The sequence below is a fragment of the Rana temporaria genome, chromosome 6, assembly GCF_905171775.1.
Source record: "Rana temporaria chromosome 6, aRanTem1.1, whole genome shotgun sequence".
Taxonomy (NCBI): domain Eukaryota; kingdom Metazoa; phylum Chordata; class Amphibia; order Anura; family Ranidae; genus Rana; species Rana temporaria.
Genome location: NC_053494.1, coordinates 135,374,705 through 135,391,200, shown reverse-complemented (window position 1 = coordinate 135,391,200; position 16,496 = coordinate 135,374,705). Strand labels below are relative to the sequence as shown.

The 16,496-nt window shown below is 44.7% G+C and overlaps 1 protein-coding gene across 1 annotated transcript in view; it reads right to left on the bottom strand.

Moving 5' to 3' along the window:
* Nucleotides 1-16,496, bottom strand: part of EHHADH (enoyl-CoA hydratase and 3-hydroxyacyl CoA dehydrogenase) — a 107,371-nt gene extending 90,875 nt beyond the window's left edge. The window contains exons 1-2 of the mRNA XM_040357407.1: nt 16,393-16,496; nt 2,449-2,552 (exon numbers count right to left, since the gene is read on the bottom strand). Coding sequence (XP_040213341.1) covers nt 2,449-2,552; nt 16,393-16,466 — 178 coding nt within the window. The 5' untranslated portion in view covers nt 16,467-16,496. The remainder of the gene's footprint in view (nt 1-2,448; nt 2,553-16,392) is intronic.

Genomic DNA, 16,496 nt, shown 5'->3' with positions numbered 1-16,496 from the left:
GTGGGGACGAGCGAGTGCCCCCCCCCTCCTGAGCCGTGCCAGGCCGCATGCCCTCAACATGGGGGGGTTGGGTGCTCTGGGGCAGGGGGGCGCACTGCGGGCCCCCCCCACCCCAGAGCACCCTGTCCCCATGTTGATGAGGACAGGACCTCTTCCCGACAACCCTTGCCGTTGGTTGTCGGGGTCTGCGGGCGGGGGCTTATCGGAATCTGGGAGTCCCCTCAAATAAGGGGGCCCCCCACCCTAAGTGAATGGATATGGGGTACATCGTACCCCTATCCATTCACCTGGAGGCAAAAAGTAAAAGTTAGTAAACACACAACACAAGGGTTTTTAAAATAATTTATTATTCTGCTCCGGAGGCCCCCCCTGTCTTCTTTATTAGCTCTATTACCAGGGGGGGCTTCTTCTTCCGCTCTCCGGGGGTCTTCTCCGCTCTCCGGGGGGGGGTTTCTTCTTCCGCTCTCCGGGGGGGGGGTCTTCTCCGCTCTCGGGGGGGGGGGGGGGTCTTCTATCTTCTCCCCTCTTCACTCGGCGAACCCCGGTTCTTCTCCAGCTGTCCGGTGCCTTCTTCTTCAGCGCTGGCTGCCTGCTATCTTTGTGTGTTAGCTCAATTAGTAACAGGCAGCCGGCGCGGTCTTCTGTGACGTCACCTTCTTCTCTTCTTCTCCCCTCTTCCGATGTTGCCTCGTTGCCTCTTGTCGCTGTAATGATGGAAGCGCGCCTTGCATCCCATTTATATAGGCATCACCGTCCCATCATGCTTCGGCAGGTACCCACGTGGTGGGTGCCTACCCACGTGCACCCACCACGTGGGTACCTACCGGAGCATGATGGGACGGTGATGCAAGGCGCGCTTCCATCATTACAGCGACAACAGGCGACGAGGCAACATCGGAAGAGGGGAGAAGAACAGAAGAGAAGACCCTGACGTCACAGAAGACCGCGATGGCTGCCTGCTAGAAATTGAGCTAACACACAAAGATAGCAGGCAGCCAGCGCTGAAGAAGAAGGCACCGGACAGCTGGAGAAGAACCGGGGTTCGCCGAGTCAACAGCGGAAGAGGGGAGAAGATAGAAGAAGACCCCCGGAGTCCGGAGAAGCCCCCCCCCCGGAGAGCGGAAGAAGAAACCCCCCCCCCCGGAGAGTGGAAGAAGACCCCCGGAGAGCGGAAGAAGAAGCCCCCCCTGGTAATAGAGCTAATAAAGAAGACAGGGGGGGCATCCGGAGCAGAATAATAAATTATTTTAAAAACCCTTGTGTTGTGTGTTTTACTAACTTTTACTTTTTGCCTCCAGGTGAATGGATAGGGGTACGATGTACCCCATATCCATTCACTTAGGGTGGGGGGCCGGTATCTGGGGACCCCCTCATTAAAGGGGACTCCCAGATTCCGATAAGCCCCCGCCCGCAGACCCCGACAACCAACGGCAAGGGTTGTCGGGAAGAGGTCCTGTCCTCATCAACATGGGGACAGGGTGCTCTGGGGTGGGGGGGCCCGCAGTGCGCCCCCCTGCCCCAGAGCACCCAACCCCCCCCATGTTGAGGGCATGCGGCCTGGCACGGCTCAGGAGGGGGGGGGGCGCTCGCTCGTCCCCACTTCCTTCCTGACCGGCCGGGTAGCGTGCTTTGGATACGGGTCTGGTATGGATTGTAGGGGGACCCCCTATGTCGATTTTTCGGCGTGGGGGGGGGGGGGGGGTCTCCTTACAACCCATACCAGACCTAAGGGCCTGGTATGCTCCTGGGGGGGGAACCCATGCCGGTTTTTTCTTTGAAAATTGGCATGGAGTTCTCCCTCAGGAATGCATGCTGAGCGACGTTATCATTTTTTAATAATTATTTGTTTTCCCGGCGCGTATATTTTTTTTCACCCGTCGCAACTTTAGTGTCCCGTCGCAATCCACAAAGCCGCCCGGCGTCAATTACGTTCGCGCGCTGCACGTCGGGAAAATTACGTCACACGCATGCGCAGTACGGCCGGCGCGGGAGCGCGCCTCATTTAAATTATAAACGCCCCCTGGAGAGGAGGACCGCCTTACGACGGCGGCACTTAAGTTACACGGCCTGAAATTTCTAGGTAAGTGCTTTGTGGATCAGGCACTTAGGTAGAAACTTTAAGTCAGTGTAACTTAACTGCTGAAAGTTAAGTTACGCCGCCTGGCTGAGGATTTGGCCCATAGTGTATAACCTGTGACAGGGAGAGGTATCCACATCCAGCAACCCTTCTAAAGAAACATACCACCATTGTATACTATTAGGTAGACTTTATTCTGAACATTTAAATGGACCGATTATCAAGAATAGTTGAATTCACCAGCTGGCATTACTGCATGATCCAAGATATTACTATAAATTGTTTGTTTTTTTTTGTTTAAAAACACACACACACACACACACACACACATCTGTACTATTCTGTAAACCAAGAAACTGAATTAGTCATACCAGCACAGAACTTCCCATTGGATCCATTCAACACAATGGCCTCCACTTTAGGATCTTTGCTGGCTTTGCTAAATTCTTCAACCAATGTATGGCGGACTGATGAACTAAAAAAAAAAAAAAATATACAAGATTTACAAACAAAAAAATTATCAAATGTGACCTATACCAAAATATATTAGTTTTAAGTACATTTTAACAAATAATGGCGCCAAACAATATATTGCAATCCAAGTGCAAACAATATGAAAAAGCTGCCCCTTTTCAAGTGAACAAATTACCCATGAATAAAAATGTAATAATTGATTATATATATTACACATATACACACACACACACACAGTCAGGTCCATAAATATTGGGACATCGACACAATTCTAATCTTTTTGGCCCTAAACACCACCACAATGGATTTGAAATTAAACTAACAATTTGTGCTTTTACTGCAGACTTTCAGCTTTAAGTTGCGGGTATTTACATCCAAATCAGGTGAACGGTGTAGGAATTACAACAGTTTGTATATGTGCCTCCCACTTTTTAAGGGACCAAAAGTAATGGGACAATTGGCTACTCAGCTGTGCCATGGCCAGGTGTGTGTTATTCCCTCATTATCCCATTTACAAGGAGCAGATAAAGGTCCAGAGTTCATTTCAAGCGTGCCATTTGGAATCTGTTGCTGTCAACTCTCAATGAGATCCAAAGAGCTGTCACCATCAGTGAAGCAAGCCATTAGGTTGGGGGGAAAAAACCCCATCAGAGAGATAGCAAAAACATTAGGTGTGGCCAAATCAACTGTTTGGAACATCCTTAAAAAGAAAGAACACACCGGTGAGCTCAGAAACACCAAAAGACCCGGATGAACATGGAAAACTGTGGTGGATGACTGAAGAATTTTTTCCCTGGTGAAGAAAACACCCTTCACAACAGTTGGCCAGATGAAGAACACTCTCCAGGAGGTAGGTGTATGTGTGTAAAAGTCAACAATCAAGAGAAGACTTCACCAGAGTGAATACAGAGGGTTCACCACAAGATGTAAACCATTGGTGAGCCTCAAAAACAGGAAGGCCAGATTAGAGTTTGCCAAACATCTAAAAAAGCCTTCACAGTTCTGGAACAACATCCTATGGACAGATGAGACCAAGATCAACTTGTACCAGAGTGATGGGAAGAGAAGAGTATGGAGAAGGAAAGGAACCGCTCATGATCCAAAGCATACCACCTCATCAGTGAAGCATGGTGGTGATAGTGTCATGGCGTGGGCAAGTATGGCTGCCAATGGAACTGGTTCTCTTGTATTTATTGCTGATGTGACTGCTGATAAAAGCAGCAGGATGAATTCTGAAGTGTTTAGGGCAATATTATCTGCTCATATTCAGCCAAATGCTTAAGAACTCATTGGATGGCGCTTCGCAGTGCACATGGACAATGACCCGAAGCATACTGTGAAAAATACCAAAGAGTTTAAGGGAAAGAAGCAGAATGTTATGAAATGGCCAAGTCACCTGACCTGAATCCGATTGAGCATGCATTTCACTTGCTGAAGACAAAACTGAAGGGAAAATGCCCCAAAAACAAGCAGGAACTGAAGACAGTAGCAGTAGAGGCCTGGAAGAGCATCACCAGGGATGAAACCCAGCGTCTGGTGATGTCTATGCGTTCCAGACTTCAGGCTGTAATTGACTGCAAAGGATTTGCAACCAAGTATTAAACAGTAAAAGTTTGATTTACGATTGTTAATCTGTCTCATTACTTTTGGAACATTAAAAAGTGGGAGACGCATATACAAACTGTTGTAATTCCTACACCGTTCACCCGATTTGGATGTAAATGCCCTCAAATTAAAGCTGAAAGTCTGCAGTAAAAGCACATCTTGTTCGTTTCAAATTCATTGTGGTGTATAGAGCCAAAAAGATTAGAATTGTGTCAATGTCCCAATATTTATGGACCTGACTGTATGTATTATAAATAGGACGGCGCTGATTCAAAAGTGAAAAATAATAAATTAATATTTAAAATTGGCATATAAAAAAAAAAAAAAAAAATCATAATTGAACCATATCAAATAAATGCATATACCATCAAATAAATCCTTAGAAAAGAGTCCACACACCAAGCTTTTGTAGAAATCAAGTCCTTAGATTGATGGAATTACATCAGGGAGGGATATTTCTTTAACTTGGTCTCGTCAGCTGATATACCCCAATGCAGTGTACACACGATCAGTTTGTCTGATGAAAACGGTCTGATGGATCGTGTGTGGGCCCCATCGTTTTTTTATCCATCGGTTAAAAAACTAGGAACTTGTTTTAAAATGATCTGATGGTTAAAAAAACAATCGTCTGTGGGCACGTCCATCGGTTAAAAATCCACGCATGCTCAGAATCAAGTCCACGTATGCTTGGAAGCATTGAACTTCATTGTTCTCAGCACGTCGTGTTTTACGTCACAGCGTTCTCACATGATCGTTTTTTTAACCGATGGTGTGTAGGCACGACTGATGAAAGTCAGCTTAATCGGATATCTGATGAAAAAATCCATCAGACCGTTTTCATCGGATGAACCGATCGTGTGTACAGGGCATTAGAATCATGTAAAGGCAGAGGCTCGAAAAACAAGATTCATCACATAGAACAATATAGCCTGGACAAACTGGAAACAAAATTGTTAAATTGAACACTTACATTTGTGGGTGCCAATATGCTAGCACTAACATGTAAAGCCAAACAGCAGAGGCACATGCCGTTCCTAGAGCTCTCGGCGTGCGTTCCAATACTCCATAGCTTGGAACCAGGCATACCGGAAGTAACGACAGTGCAGGCGAGTGCGTTGCCTCAATGCTTTTAGTGTTTCCACGTCATCAGGAAGCTTGCTTTCCGCCATTTCCTTGAACCCTTAGGCTAGGTTCACACCACGATTTTACCATCCGATAAACGGAGCGTTAAATCGGATGGAATCGTATGTGACAAAATCGGATGGAATCGTATGTCACTAAAAAATCGGATCCTGATTTTAAATAATGTCTGGCAATGGCCATTTTCTGTTTCCCAGACATTATTGCACAGAACAAGCATGGAAATGCATAATGTCTGACATTTGCTTCATAAAAGGCTGTAAAACGAAAATTAAATAATTATTTCACACAAATAATATCTCTTCTACCACGGAATGTTTTATAAAGATAAATTGAAACTAGAATTACAGGTTGTCACTAGGTGCAAATCAGAATTTATCCTATGCGGGAACACATTTCATTATCAATGACTGAAATGCCTATGTTGGTCATTACCCACTATAAGTTGCACTGACTATCCTGCGGCCGCATATTACAGGTGCAAAGCCCCCAATCCCCCCTCAGGGCTTTACACTTCAGAAAGCAGCAATGTCTTCTCTTCACTCTGAGCTTATCGTACGGACGAGTCACACTATATAGTATAGAGAAGTGCATAGAAATAAGACTATAATATAGTACAGACATGTCATGCTATAATATAGTACAGAAGAGCACAAGGGACAGACAGACACCACTCCTCTGTATGTAGCATGACTTGTCTGAACTATATAGTATTTCTGGGCAAGTCTCTATACTACAGTATGTGACTTGTCTGTGCCATAAGCTTATTTCTCTGCACTCTTCTGCACTATATAGTGTATCATCAGGACTACTGTATGTAGTCTCTCATGTGCACGTTTTTATGCTAAGGTTTTTCTGTACCCTATAGACTGATTTCTCGTCTGTACTTTATAAGTTGATGTCTCTGCACTCTTCTGTACTAAAATGTGACAGTCATTTCTCTGCACCCTTCTACTATGTAGTCATTTCTCTGTACCCTTCTTTACTATGTAGTATTTTCTCTGCACTTTTCTGAATTGTAGATTATAGTGCCTTCGCTCTGCACCCCTCTTTATTATATTTGGTGTTTCGGACAAGTCACTTTGTATCAGCTAAACTCTCTCTTCTCCTAAGGTTTGTATAATATCTGAATCAGTAAAATTATACATGCTGACAGGTCATTCATTTGCGCTTTTCTATACTATATAGTAATTTCTCCACACTCTTCTGTACTATATTGTCGGATTTCTGGTCTGTACTCTCCAGCCTGAATTGTAGATTATAGTGCCTTCGCTCTGCACCCCTCTTTATTATATTTGGTGTTTCGGACAAGTTACTTTGTATCAGCTAAATACAGGTTAAAATGACTTTCCCTGTCATATATTTATAAATACCTATGGAAATTCATGAAAGTTATTGCAGCGTTATCTTGTTCTCACGATTGTAGGTTTGAAATCGTATGGCAAAACGTATCCATTCACTTGCATTCATTTAATTTAGGTCCCCAAGTGCATCCGATTTGAACCGCATCCGATTGTAATACGATTTAAAATCAGGACCAAAAATCGTGGGCAAACACGTTTTTTGATACGATTTTAAATCGTATCAAATCGGATGCGGATCAAATCGGATGCACTTGGGGACCTAAATTAATGAATGGCAGTGAATGGATACGTTTTGCCATACAGATTTGGACGATTTAAAAGCAAAAATCGTGAGTAAAAAAAGGATGACAAAATCGTGGTGTGAATGCACCCTTATGTAGCCAAGGGTTGCTACTAGGTATATGATTAAGGGACAGTTTCTTTATTGTTCTAATGGGTTTGGCTCCCTCTAGTGCATGCTGGGCTCTGTGTGTTCTTTTCTCCTATGTGAAGACTCAGAGCAAAGTATCGTGGAACATGTAGTCTGGGATGAGGAAGTGACACTATCCGCAGGGTTAATCTGGACTACCGGTAACAGAATGTTGTGTGCACAAAACAGCTTGCTGGGAGAGGAAATCAAAAGGGCTGGTGCGATTCGCTCTCTCTGGATGCCATTTTGACCCTGCCAGCAGGAGGTCTATATGACAGGGAGTGCTGATAATCTGCAGCCTACACCTATCTGTATAACCAATCCCTTGGACTACAGCAGAGACAGGACGTTCCCTACATTGCAGATAGAGAAAGGAGCTGTGTGTTAGTGGGTGTCCTGACTCTCCTGTAGTCCAAGGGAGGGGGTCGAGCACGACACTCCACACCAGGGAGAAAGCCTTGCATTACTGTGTGGAGTTACAGACAGAAGAACAGGAAGTGAGGATTTCTCAGAAGAAATAAGGACATTTAAATGCAAAAATCGAAGGATGAGGTAAGTGAAGGAGGACTGCGCTAAGGTAAAAGGCGCCATTTAGGGGGGGGGGGATAAAAAAAAAAATTGTTTTTTACCTTTACAACCCCTTTAAGTAGATATTGCAGGCACCTACAGGTAAGCCTTGATCTAGGCTTACCTGTAGGTGAAAGTTCTACCTGAGGGTTTACAACCACTTTAAAAATCAATAATAAGTAATAAATCATTAGTAGATATAAAAATTCTAGATCTATTCAGCTAATCAGTAGGGATGTATAACAAACAAAATACTTCAATAGCGGAATGAATTAGTAGGTTCATAACAAGTCGTTAGATCGCATATTTTTAATATAAGTGATGTACACGCCGAGAGCTCTAGGAACGGCGTGTGCCTCTGCTGTTTGGCTATACATGTTAGTGCTAGCATATTAGCAGCCACGAATGCAAGCGCTCAATTTAGTTTCCAGTTTGTCCAGGCTATATTGTGCTATGTGATGAATCTTGTTTTTCTGAGCTTCTGCAGGCAGGTATTCTCAAACTACAGCCCTCCAGCTGTTGCAGAACTACACATCCCATGAGGCATTGTAACACACTGACATTCACAGACATGACTAGGCATGATTGGAATTGTAGTTCCTGAACAACTGGAGGGCCGTAGTTTGAAGACCCCTGTTCTAAAGGACTTGATTTCTACAAAAGCTTTTTATATTTTAGTTATCTGGCGAGTTTGTTTTTCTCCTAGATGAGTGGTGGTGGAGCACAGATAGCCAAGAACTATTTGTCACTACACTATTTTTCCTTTTGGTGTGTGGACTGGTTGGAAATGGTGACCCAGTGAAACGCACCAACGTGTATGTCATTCATTGCCATGCATTATCACAACACTTATGTTAACCTCTTCCATACAGGGCTTTTATACACACCTCCATACCGGGCCTATTCTGGCACTTCTCTCCTACATGTACAAATCACGCAAACTACGCAAACATTATATATGTTTTTTTAGCAGACACCCTAGGGAATAAAACGACGGTCATTGAAACCTTTTATTTTGCACGGTATTTGCGCAATAATTTTTCAAACGCCTTTTTTTTGGAAAAAAATTGTTTCATGAATTAAAAAAAATAACAAAACAGTAACGTTAGCCCAATTTTTTTGTAAAATATGAAAGATTATGTTACACCGAGTAAATAGATACCTAACATGTCACGCTTTAAAATTGCGCACACTCATGGAATGGCGCCAAACTTCGGTACTTAAAAATCTCCATAGGCAACGCTTTGAAATTTTTTACAGGTTACCAGTTTAGATTTACAGAGGAGATCTAGTGCTAGAATTGTTGCTGGCACTCTAACGCACGCGGCGATACATCACATATGTGGTTTAAACGGCGTTTACATATGTCGGCGGGACTTGCGTGTGCGTTCGCTTCTGCGCGCAAGCTACTGGGGACAGGGGCGTTAAAAAAAATGTATTTCTTTTTTTTTTTTTTTTTTTACATATTTATTTCTTTTTTTACACTTTTTTATTTTATTTTATTTTTTTTTATTATCACTTTTATTCCTATTACAAGGAATGTAAACATCCCTTGTAATAGGAATGTGTGTGACAGGTCCTCTTTATGGAGAGATGCAGGGTCAATAAGACCCCACATCTCTCCTCCAGGCCTGAAAGCATGAAATCTGTGAAAAAAAAATTCACCGATCTCATGTTTACTGTTGCTTAGCAGCCGCAATCGCGGCTTTGTTTACTTACGGGGACCCGGGCGTGACGTCATCACATCGCGCCCGGGTCCTCCGACGGTCATAGAGATGACTGGTGACCATCTGGTCACCAGTCATCTCTATGCTTCCTGCGAGCGCCGGACGATTCGTTCTCCGGGCCCCCGATGGCACGGGAGAGCCCGGAGAAGCACCGGATGGCGGCGGGAGGGGGGGATGTCCCCTCCCGCCGCCTGTAAGAACGATCTAGCGGCGGAACCGCCGCTATGATCGTTCTTACGTTGTGCAGAATCGCCGGCAGAAGAGAAGGATATCTGAATGATGCCTCTAGCTGCAGGCATCATTCAGATATCCCCCCCCACAAAGCCCAGGACGTCATGACGTCCACTCTGAACGGCAGAGGTTCTTTGTGGACGTCATTTTACTATGGGCCGGTAGGGAAGTGGTTAACGGGCCCTAAAATTTGACCACCCAACTGGAAAATAGTGCATTTCCTATATTGCGCATATCTGAACAGTTGGGATGAGAGACTGAGGGCCAGTTTACACCACAAAAAAACATCCTCCAGTTTTGTTCCGGATGTTTTATTGCATTCCAGTACAGTACATAAAAAGCAGCATGTTGTACTCCCAACAACCCCCCCGGAACTCAAAAAGCACTATGCCACTATAAACTATGCCATTGGAACCCATATAACCTACTGGTCATGCTTTTTTGATGGGGGGTAGGGGGAGCACTGCATGTGGTGTAAAGAAAAAATGCTTGCAACAAAACTGTAAATAAAACACACAGAAAATGATTTGATTTAACTCTATGCACCACAGCATACTGTAAAGCGGTGGATTGCATGAAATGCAGCATAAAGTTGTGTTAATGCAGTTTGCAGTGCATTTCTACATAAACTTTATGAGGTCAACAAGACATAAAAAAACAATTGTCTATGTGCATCTTGCATTGAGCCTGCGTCCATCTATGCAAACCATCACAGCTCAACTGGCATGATGGATAGGGTGGCCATCTCATCCCTTTAAGCTGGGTTCACACTAGCTGCGGCTCCCAGAAGGGGTGCGGTGCATCCCTGATTTCAATTTCAGGGGCGAATCAGATCCAAGTTTTTACCTGAATTTGGACCTGAAACCGAGCCAAAGACACACAGGATCCTTTTCCAGTACAGACCATGGCCGCCCCGAAGGTGTGTGAACCAGCTCCATTGAGAGCCGGTCACAGTCTCCTGTCATGTGAATTGGATGCAGGAAATCCGCATCCAATTTGCATAAGTGTGAACCCAGCCTTAATCCTTTCGCTGCCAGGTTCGTATGTTGCACAGACCCAACATCGAGTGGCATTACACACAATCCATTGGCAGCAGCTACCAAGATTATGTGGGAAATTGACTGGCAGACTTCTGCCTGTCAGGTAAAAAGCATTCGTGAGGCAGTGCTGCAGCTCAATCGCACTCATACACCCCTGATACCGGCGTCACCACCATGCTACGCCATGCTTACAGGGCTCCGCTTGCCCATCAGCGGGCCAGGGAGCTCCATGACGGGTGCCGGTGTTCTAACGAGCTGGTTCTTACCATCGATATGGTTCCGAGCCAACGGAAAACTCAGAGCGGGAACAGCTGTTCGTCAGCTGTAGACGCGCTCGCTCCCGATGGCTGATTATACACTCTATACACGCCGCTCTACACAGCAAGGGCCAGATGTGGTATTGACCAGTGTTTTTTTGATTGGTTATCCACGCCGCTCTTTACAGCAAGAGGCGGATGTGATACAGCCCCTTGCTGTATAGAGCGACGTGGATAACCAATCAAAAAAACACTGGTCAATACCACATCCGCCCCTTGCTGTGTAGAGCGGTGTGTACTAGTGTATAAGCAGGCTTCAGGCAGCGGGAGCGAGCTCGTCTAAGCTGACGATCAGCTGTTGAGGCTCGGAGATTTCTGTGGCCTCCTACTGCGCCTGAGCAGTCGAGGCAGGAACCATATCAATGGAGGAACCAGCCCGACAAGACACCGGCAGCTGGAGGGGGAAGGAGAAGAGCGGACACGCGTCCACCCTTCTTCTTATGACCCAGAAAACAACGTCTGACATCACTTCCAGGTCAAGCTCTGTGTCCCGGTGTATTGTCACAGTTTGCTGCCTATCCTAGAATGCTCCGGAAGTCACGTGGCGGCCAACTGCGCATGCACGATGCATTCCAAACGCAAATGCGATGCGTTCCAATCGATTCACGACAGTGCACACCAGTGAAACCTCGGTCGGCATCACAGGCTCTTTCCTTAACATCCCCGTGGATTGGAGGATGTTAAAAAAAAAAGACGTGACTTCCGCAGCATTCTACGATAGGCAGCAAACTGTGACACTACACCGGCTAGCTCACCCGAGAAATAATGTTTTGCAATGCGATCTGCATTGCAAAACATTAAGTGGAGCACAGAGGAGGCATGCAGAGTCTTTTGGACCCTGCATATCTCAATAAAGAGAACCTATCATCCAAAAATAAATAAAAAATGATTGCAAAAAAAATAAAAAGTTTAAATTGAGGCCCCCTCCTACATACATATATTTACACAGACACCTGTGTACATGTTGCATATCACCGCACCCGCCAGAGAGCGAGCAATAATCCTAACACAAGACCTTCTTCGTAACACTAAACTGATATAGGGAGCATTTGAAGCATCTCCTATAGAAAATATAGGGTACTGAAGTTTGGCACCATTTCATTAGGCACACAAAAAAAAAAAATTACATTTGGCATGTTAGGCATTTATTTACTCGGTGCACCCTCGTCGTCTTTTATATTTTAGTAATTTATTGCATTTGTTTGCCCTAAAATTCATGTTAGTGTGTTTTTTTTTTACAGAATTTTTGCATTCCTACACCTTTGCAGTAAAAAATTGGAACTACCAATATTTTATTCTCTAGGGTATCTGCTTTCAAAAAATATATAATATTTGCGGGTTTTGTGTAATCTTCAGGCCTAAAATTATTTTTTTAAGCGGGATTCCACCCGCAAATTTTTATACATTTTATTTATTTATTTGTTTTCCTTTAACCACTTAATCACCACCTTATAGACGAAAGACGTCTACAAGGCGGTTCCTTAACTCTGGGAGGACGTCCATGAACGTCCTCCCAGAATTGCGCTCCTGTGCGCCCCCTGGGGTCCGCACACGGGAATGTGCATCACGGACCACGGTAAATCGCTGCTGATAGCAGCGGTTTACCACGCGATCGCTCCGAACGGTACAGTGTGAGAGGAGAGGGGAGAGCGGATGCAGCACGAGTGCTGTGGGCTGGATCTGTGACAAATGCAGTCACAGATCCAGCCATCCATCCCTGCTCAGCCATCCCTGCCCCATACTAACAATACTCTGCTCCATACCCATAATGTGAAATACCCCCACACTACTCTGAAATACCCCCACACTGCCCCACAATGCCCCACAATACCCTGCTTCCCAGCCTAGAAGTGAGATATGGGGTCTTATTGACCCCATATCTCACTGTAAAGAGGACCCGTCATGCCATATTCCTAATACAAGGGATGTTTACATTCCCTGTAATAGGAATAAAAGTGATCAAACATTTTTATTTTTTGCGGAAAAACGTGTCAAACTAAAATAAAGTAAAAGTAAAGTGAACAATAAAATATATATATTTTTTAAAGCGCCCGTCCTCGTGTGCTCGCATGCAGAAGCGAACGCACACGTAAGTCCCGCCCACATATGAAAACGGTGTTCAAGTCACACATGTGAAGTATCGCTGCAAATGTTAGAGCGAGAGCAATCATTTTGGCCCTAGACCTCCTCCGTAACTAAAAACATATAACCAGTTAAAATATTTAAAACGTCGCCTATGGGGATTTTTAAGTAGCGAAGTTTGGCGCCATTCCACGAGCGTGTACAATTTTGAAGGGTGACATGTTGGGTATCTATTTACTCGGCGTAAATTCATCTTTCATATTATGCAATAGAATGAAGAAAAATACTAAATTTGCTAAATTTTATAACAGAAACAAAGAAAAATTCATTATTTTTTTTACAGAATCTTCAGTCTTTTTTTCTCTTATAGCGCAAAAAATAAAAAACCCAACGGTGATTAAATACCACCAAAAGAAAGCTCTATTTGTGTGAAAAAAAGGACGAAATTTTCATTTGGGTAAAATGTTGTATGACTGAGTAATTGTCATTCAAATTGTGAGAGCACCGAAAATTGGTCTGGTTATTAAGTGGGTTTACGTGCCTGGTGGTCAAGTGGTTAAAAGTCAGCAGCTACTAACAGTGTAGCTGCTGACTTTTAATAAGGACACTTACCTGTCCTAGGCGCCTGCAATGATGGGCCCCGGACAGCGATCGCTCGGTCCTGGCGCCTCCATTCTGACTAAGGGAAACAGGCAGTGAAGCCTTACGACTTCACTGCCCGTTTCCCACTGCACAGAGCGTGACTCGGGTGGAACTCCACTTTAACCACTAGCCGACCAGCCGCCGCAGTTATACGGCGGCAGGTTGGCTCGGCTGCGTGAAATCACGTAGCTATACATCATTTTGCATTCCAGCCATTAGGGGCGCGTGCCCGGCGGGCACGATCCCCCGCGATCGTTCGTTACAGAGCGAGAACCAGGAGCTGTGTGTGTAAACAGCTCCCGGTCCTGTCAGGGGGAGAAATTACGGATCGTCTGTTCATACAATGTATGAACAGCGATCTGTCATTTCCCCTAGTCAGTCCCACCCCCTTTCAGTTAGAACACACCTAGGGAACATAATTAACCCCTTCCTCACCCCCTAGTGTTAATCTCTTCCCTGCCAGTGACATTTTTACAGTAATCAATGCATTTTTTTTATGCACTGATCACTATAAAAATGCCAATGTGTCAAGTGTCCAAAGTGTCCGCCATAAGGTCGCAGTACCGATAATAAAAAATAAATAATTTTTTTTTTTTTTAAAACGCTGATCGCCGCCATTACTAGTAAAAAAAAATATTAATAATAATGCCATCAAACTATCCCCTATTTTATAGACGCTATAACTTTTGCGCAAACCAAAAGTGTATTTATTTTTTTGGGATATTTATTACAGCAAAAAAAAATATTGCTTTTTTTTTTTTAATTGTCGCTCTATTTTCAAAAAAAGAAAAAACAGAGGTGATCAAATATCACCAAATTAAAGCCCCATTTGTGAAAAAAAAAAAAGAAGACATAAATTTTGTTTGGGAGCCACGTCGCACAATTGTTGCAATTGTCAGTTAAAATGACGCAGTGCCGAATTGCAAAAAGTGCTCTGGTCTTTGGCCAGCCAAATGGTCCGGGGCTTAAGTGGTTAAACAAGTGTGCAAAAAAACACAAAAGGTTAAACCTTAACACATAAAGTACACATGTTCTGAGTAAGGATGAGCTCCGGCATGTTCGTAAAGCCCACGTGTGAGCCCGCTAGGAAGTATGTACTGCGCTAATCACAGGCAGCGAGACATTTAACGATCTCTGCAGCCGCGCATTGGGACAATGTCTAACTGCCTATGATTAGCGCAGCACAGTGCCAACTTCCTGGCGGGCTCTGCACGTGGGCTTTGCGAACACGCCAAAGCTCATCCTTAGTTCTGAGGCTAATTTAATGCAGATAAAGCACCAAGGGAGTTTAATTACGACCTTAATCAGCCACAGCCATAATTAAATATGCGTTTGGTTTTAAAGGGATGAGGTGACAACCCTAATGATGAACCCTTAGGCCACATGCACACTGGTGGCCAGATTCAGGTAGGGCAGCGTAACTTTGTGCGGGCGTAGCGTATGGTATTTACGCTACGCCGCCGCAAGTGCTGTATTCACAAAGCACTTGCGTCCTAAGTTACGGCGGCGTAGCGTAAATGGGCCGGTGTAAGCGCGCCTAATTCAAATGAGGAAGAGGTGGGCGTGTTTTAGGGAAATTAAGCATGACCCCCACGTAAATGACGTTATCAACGAACGGCGCATGCGCCGTCCGCGGACGTATCCCAGTGCGCATGCGTCGGATAGAATGCCTAAGATACGTCGAACACTGCCTATGACGTGAACGTAACTTACGCACAGCCCTATTCGCGTACGACTTACTCAAACGACGCAAAAAGATTGGCTTGTTCCGACGTCCATACCTTGCATGGGTAGCGCCACCTAGGGAGCAGCTTTATCTTTACGCCGGCGTATCTCTTACGTAAACGGCGTAACTAATTGCGACAGGTGTTCGTGAATCGGTGTATCTTGCTCATTTGCATATTCAACGCGGAAAACAACGGAAGCGCCACCTAGAGCCCAGCGTAAATATGCACCCTAAGATACGACGGCGTAGGAGACTTACGGCGCTCGTATCTTAGCCTAATTTAAGCGTATCTGGTTTCCAGAATACGCTTACATTTACGACGGCGTAGATTCAGAGTTACGACGGCGTATCTACTGATACGCCGGCGTAAACATCTCTAAATCTAGCTATGGGTGTTCAGCTTCTGTGCGTCCAATGCTGATGTTTTTGTGTGACCAGTCCCACTGCCTGCAGCCTATAGGTCTAGCAATATTCTGACGCTGGATGTAGGCGTACATCCTTGAATGCAAAGCCCTAAACACAGGTACCACTCAGTACAGTGTCCAGTCACAGCATATGTCAGCCCATCATAGCCAGGCTGTAGGAATGGACACAGCGCCTGTCCCTACTAGCCACACTAGAAACCCCAGGGATTGGACGCACAGGGGCTACACGCTCAGTGTGCATGGGGGCCTTAGGCAAGTTAAATACTTCAAGAGCCTGCACAAGCATTGATGAGGAACAAAACCAGTCCTCAGATCCCCCAGAGGTTACAGAAATCTGTACTCCTTTCTTCCTGATATTATACACAAAACAGAGCATGCTCCAACAACAGGACTGTCTGCTCAGTGAATACAGACTTGTAAATGACTGTACTGACCAATAAATATGCAGGATCATTCAAAATGCAAAAGACTTTGTTAGGAGTTTCTAAGGAGCGATCAGAGGGTTGTAAATCTAATGTACACATAAAGAGGTTAGTACAATACACAGATAATAACACTATGATTACCTGAGAGCATTGACAGGAGGGTGGTTGATGGTGATCACAGCCACTGCATTAACCAGACGCCCTGTAGCTGCCATGTTCACAGTGTGAGTGTTCTATACAGGAAC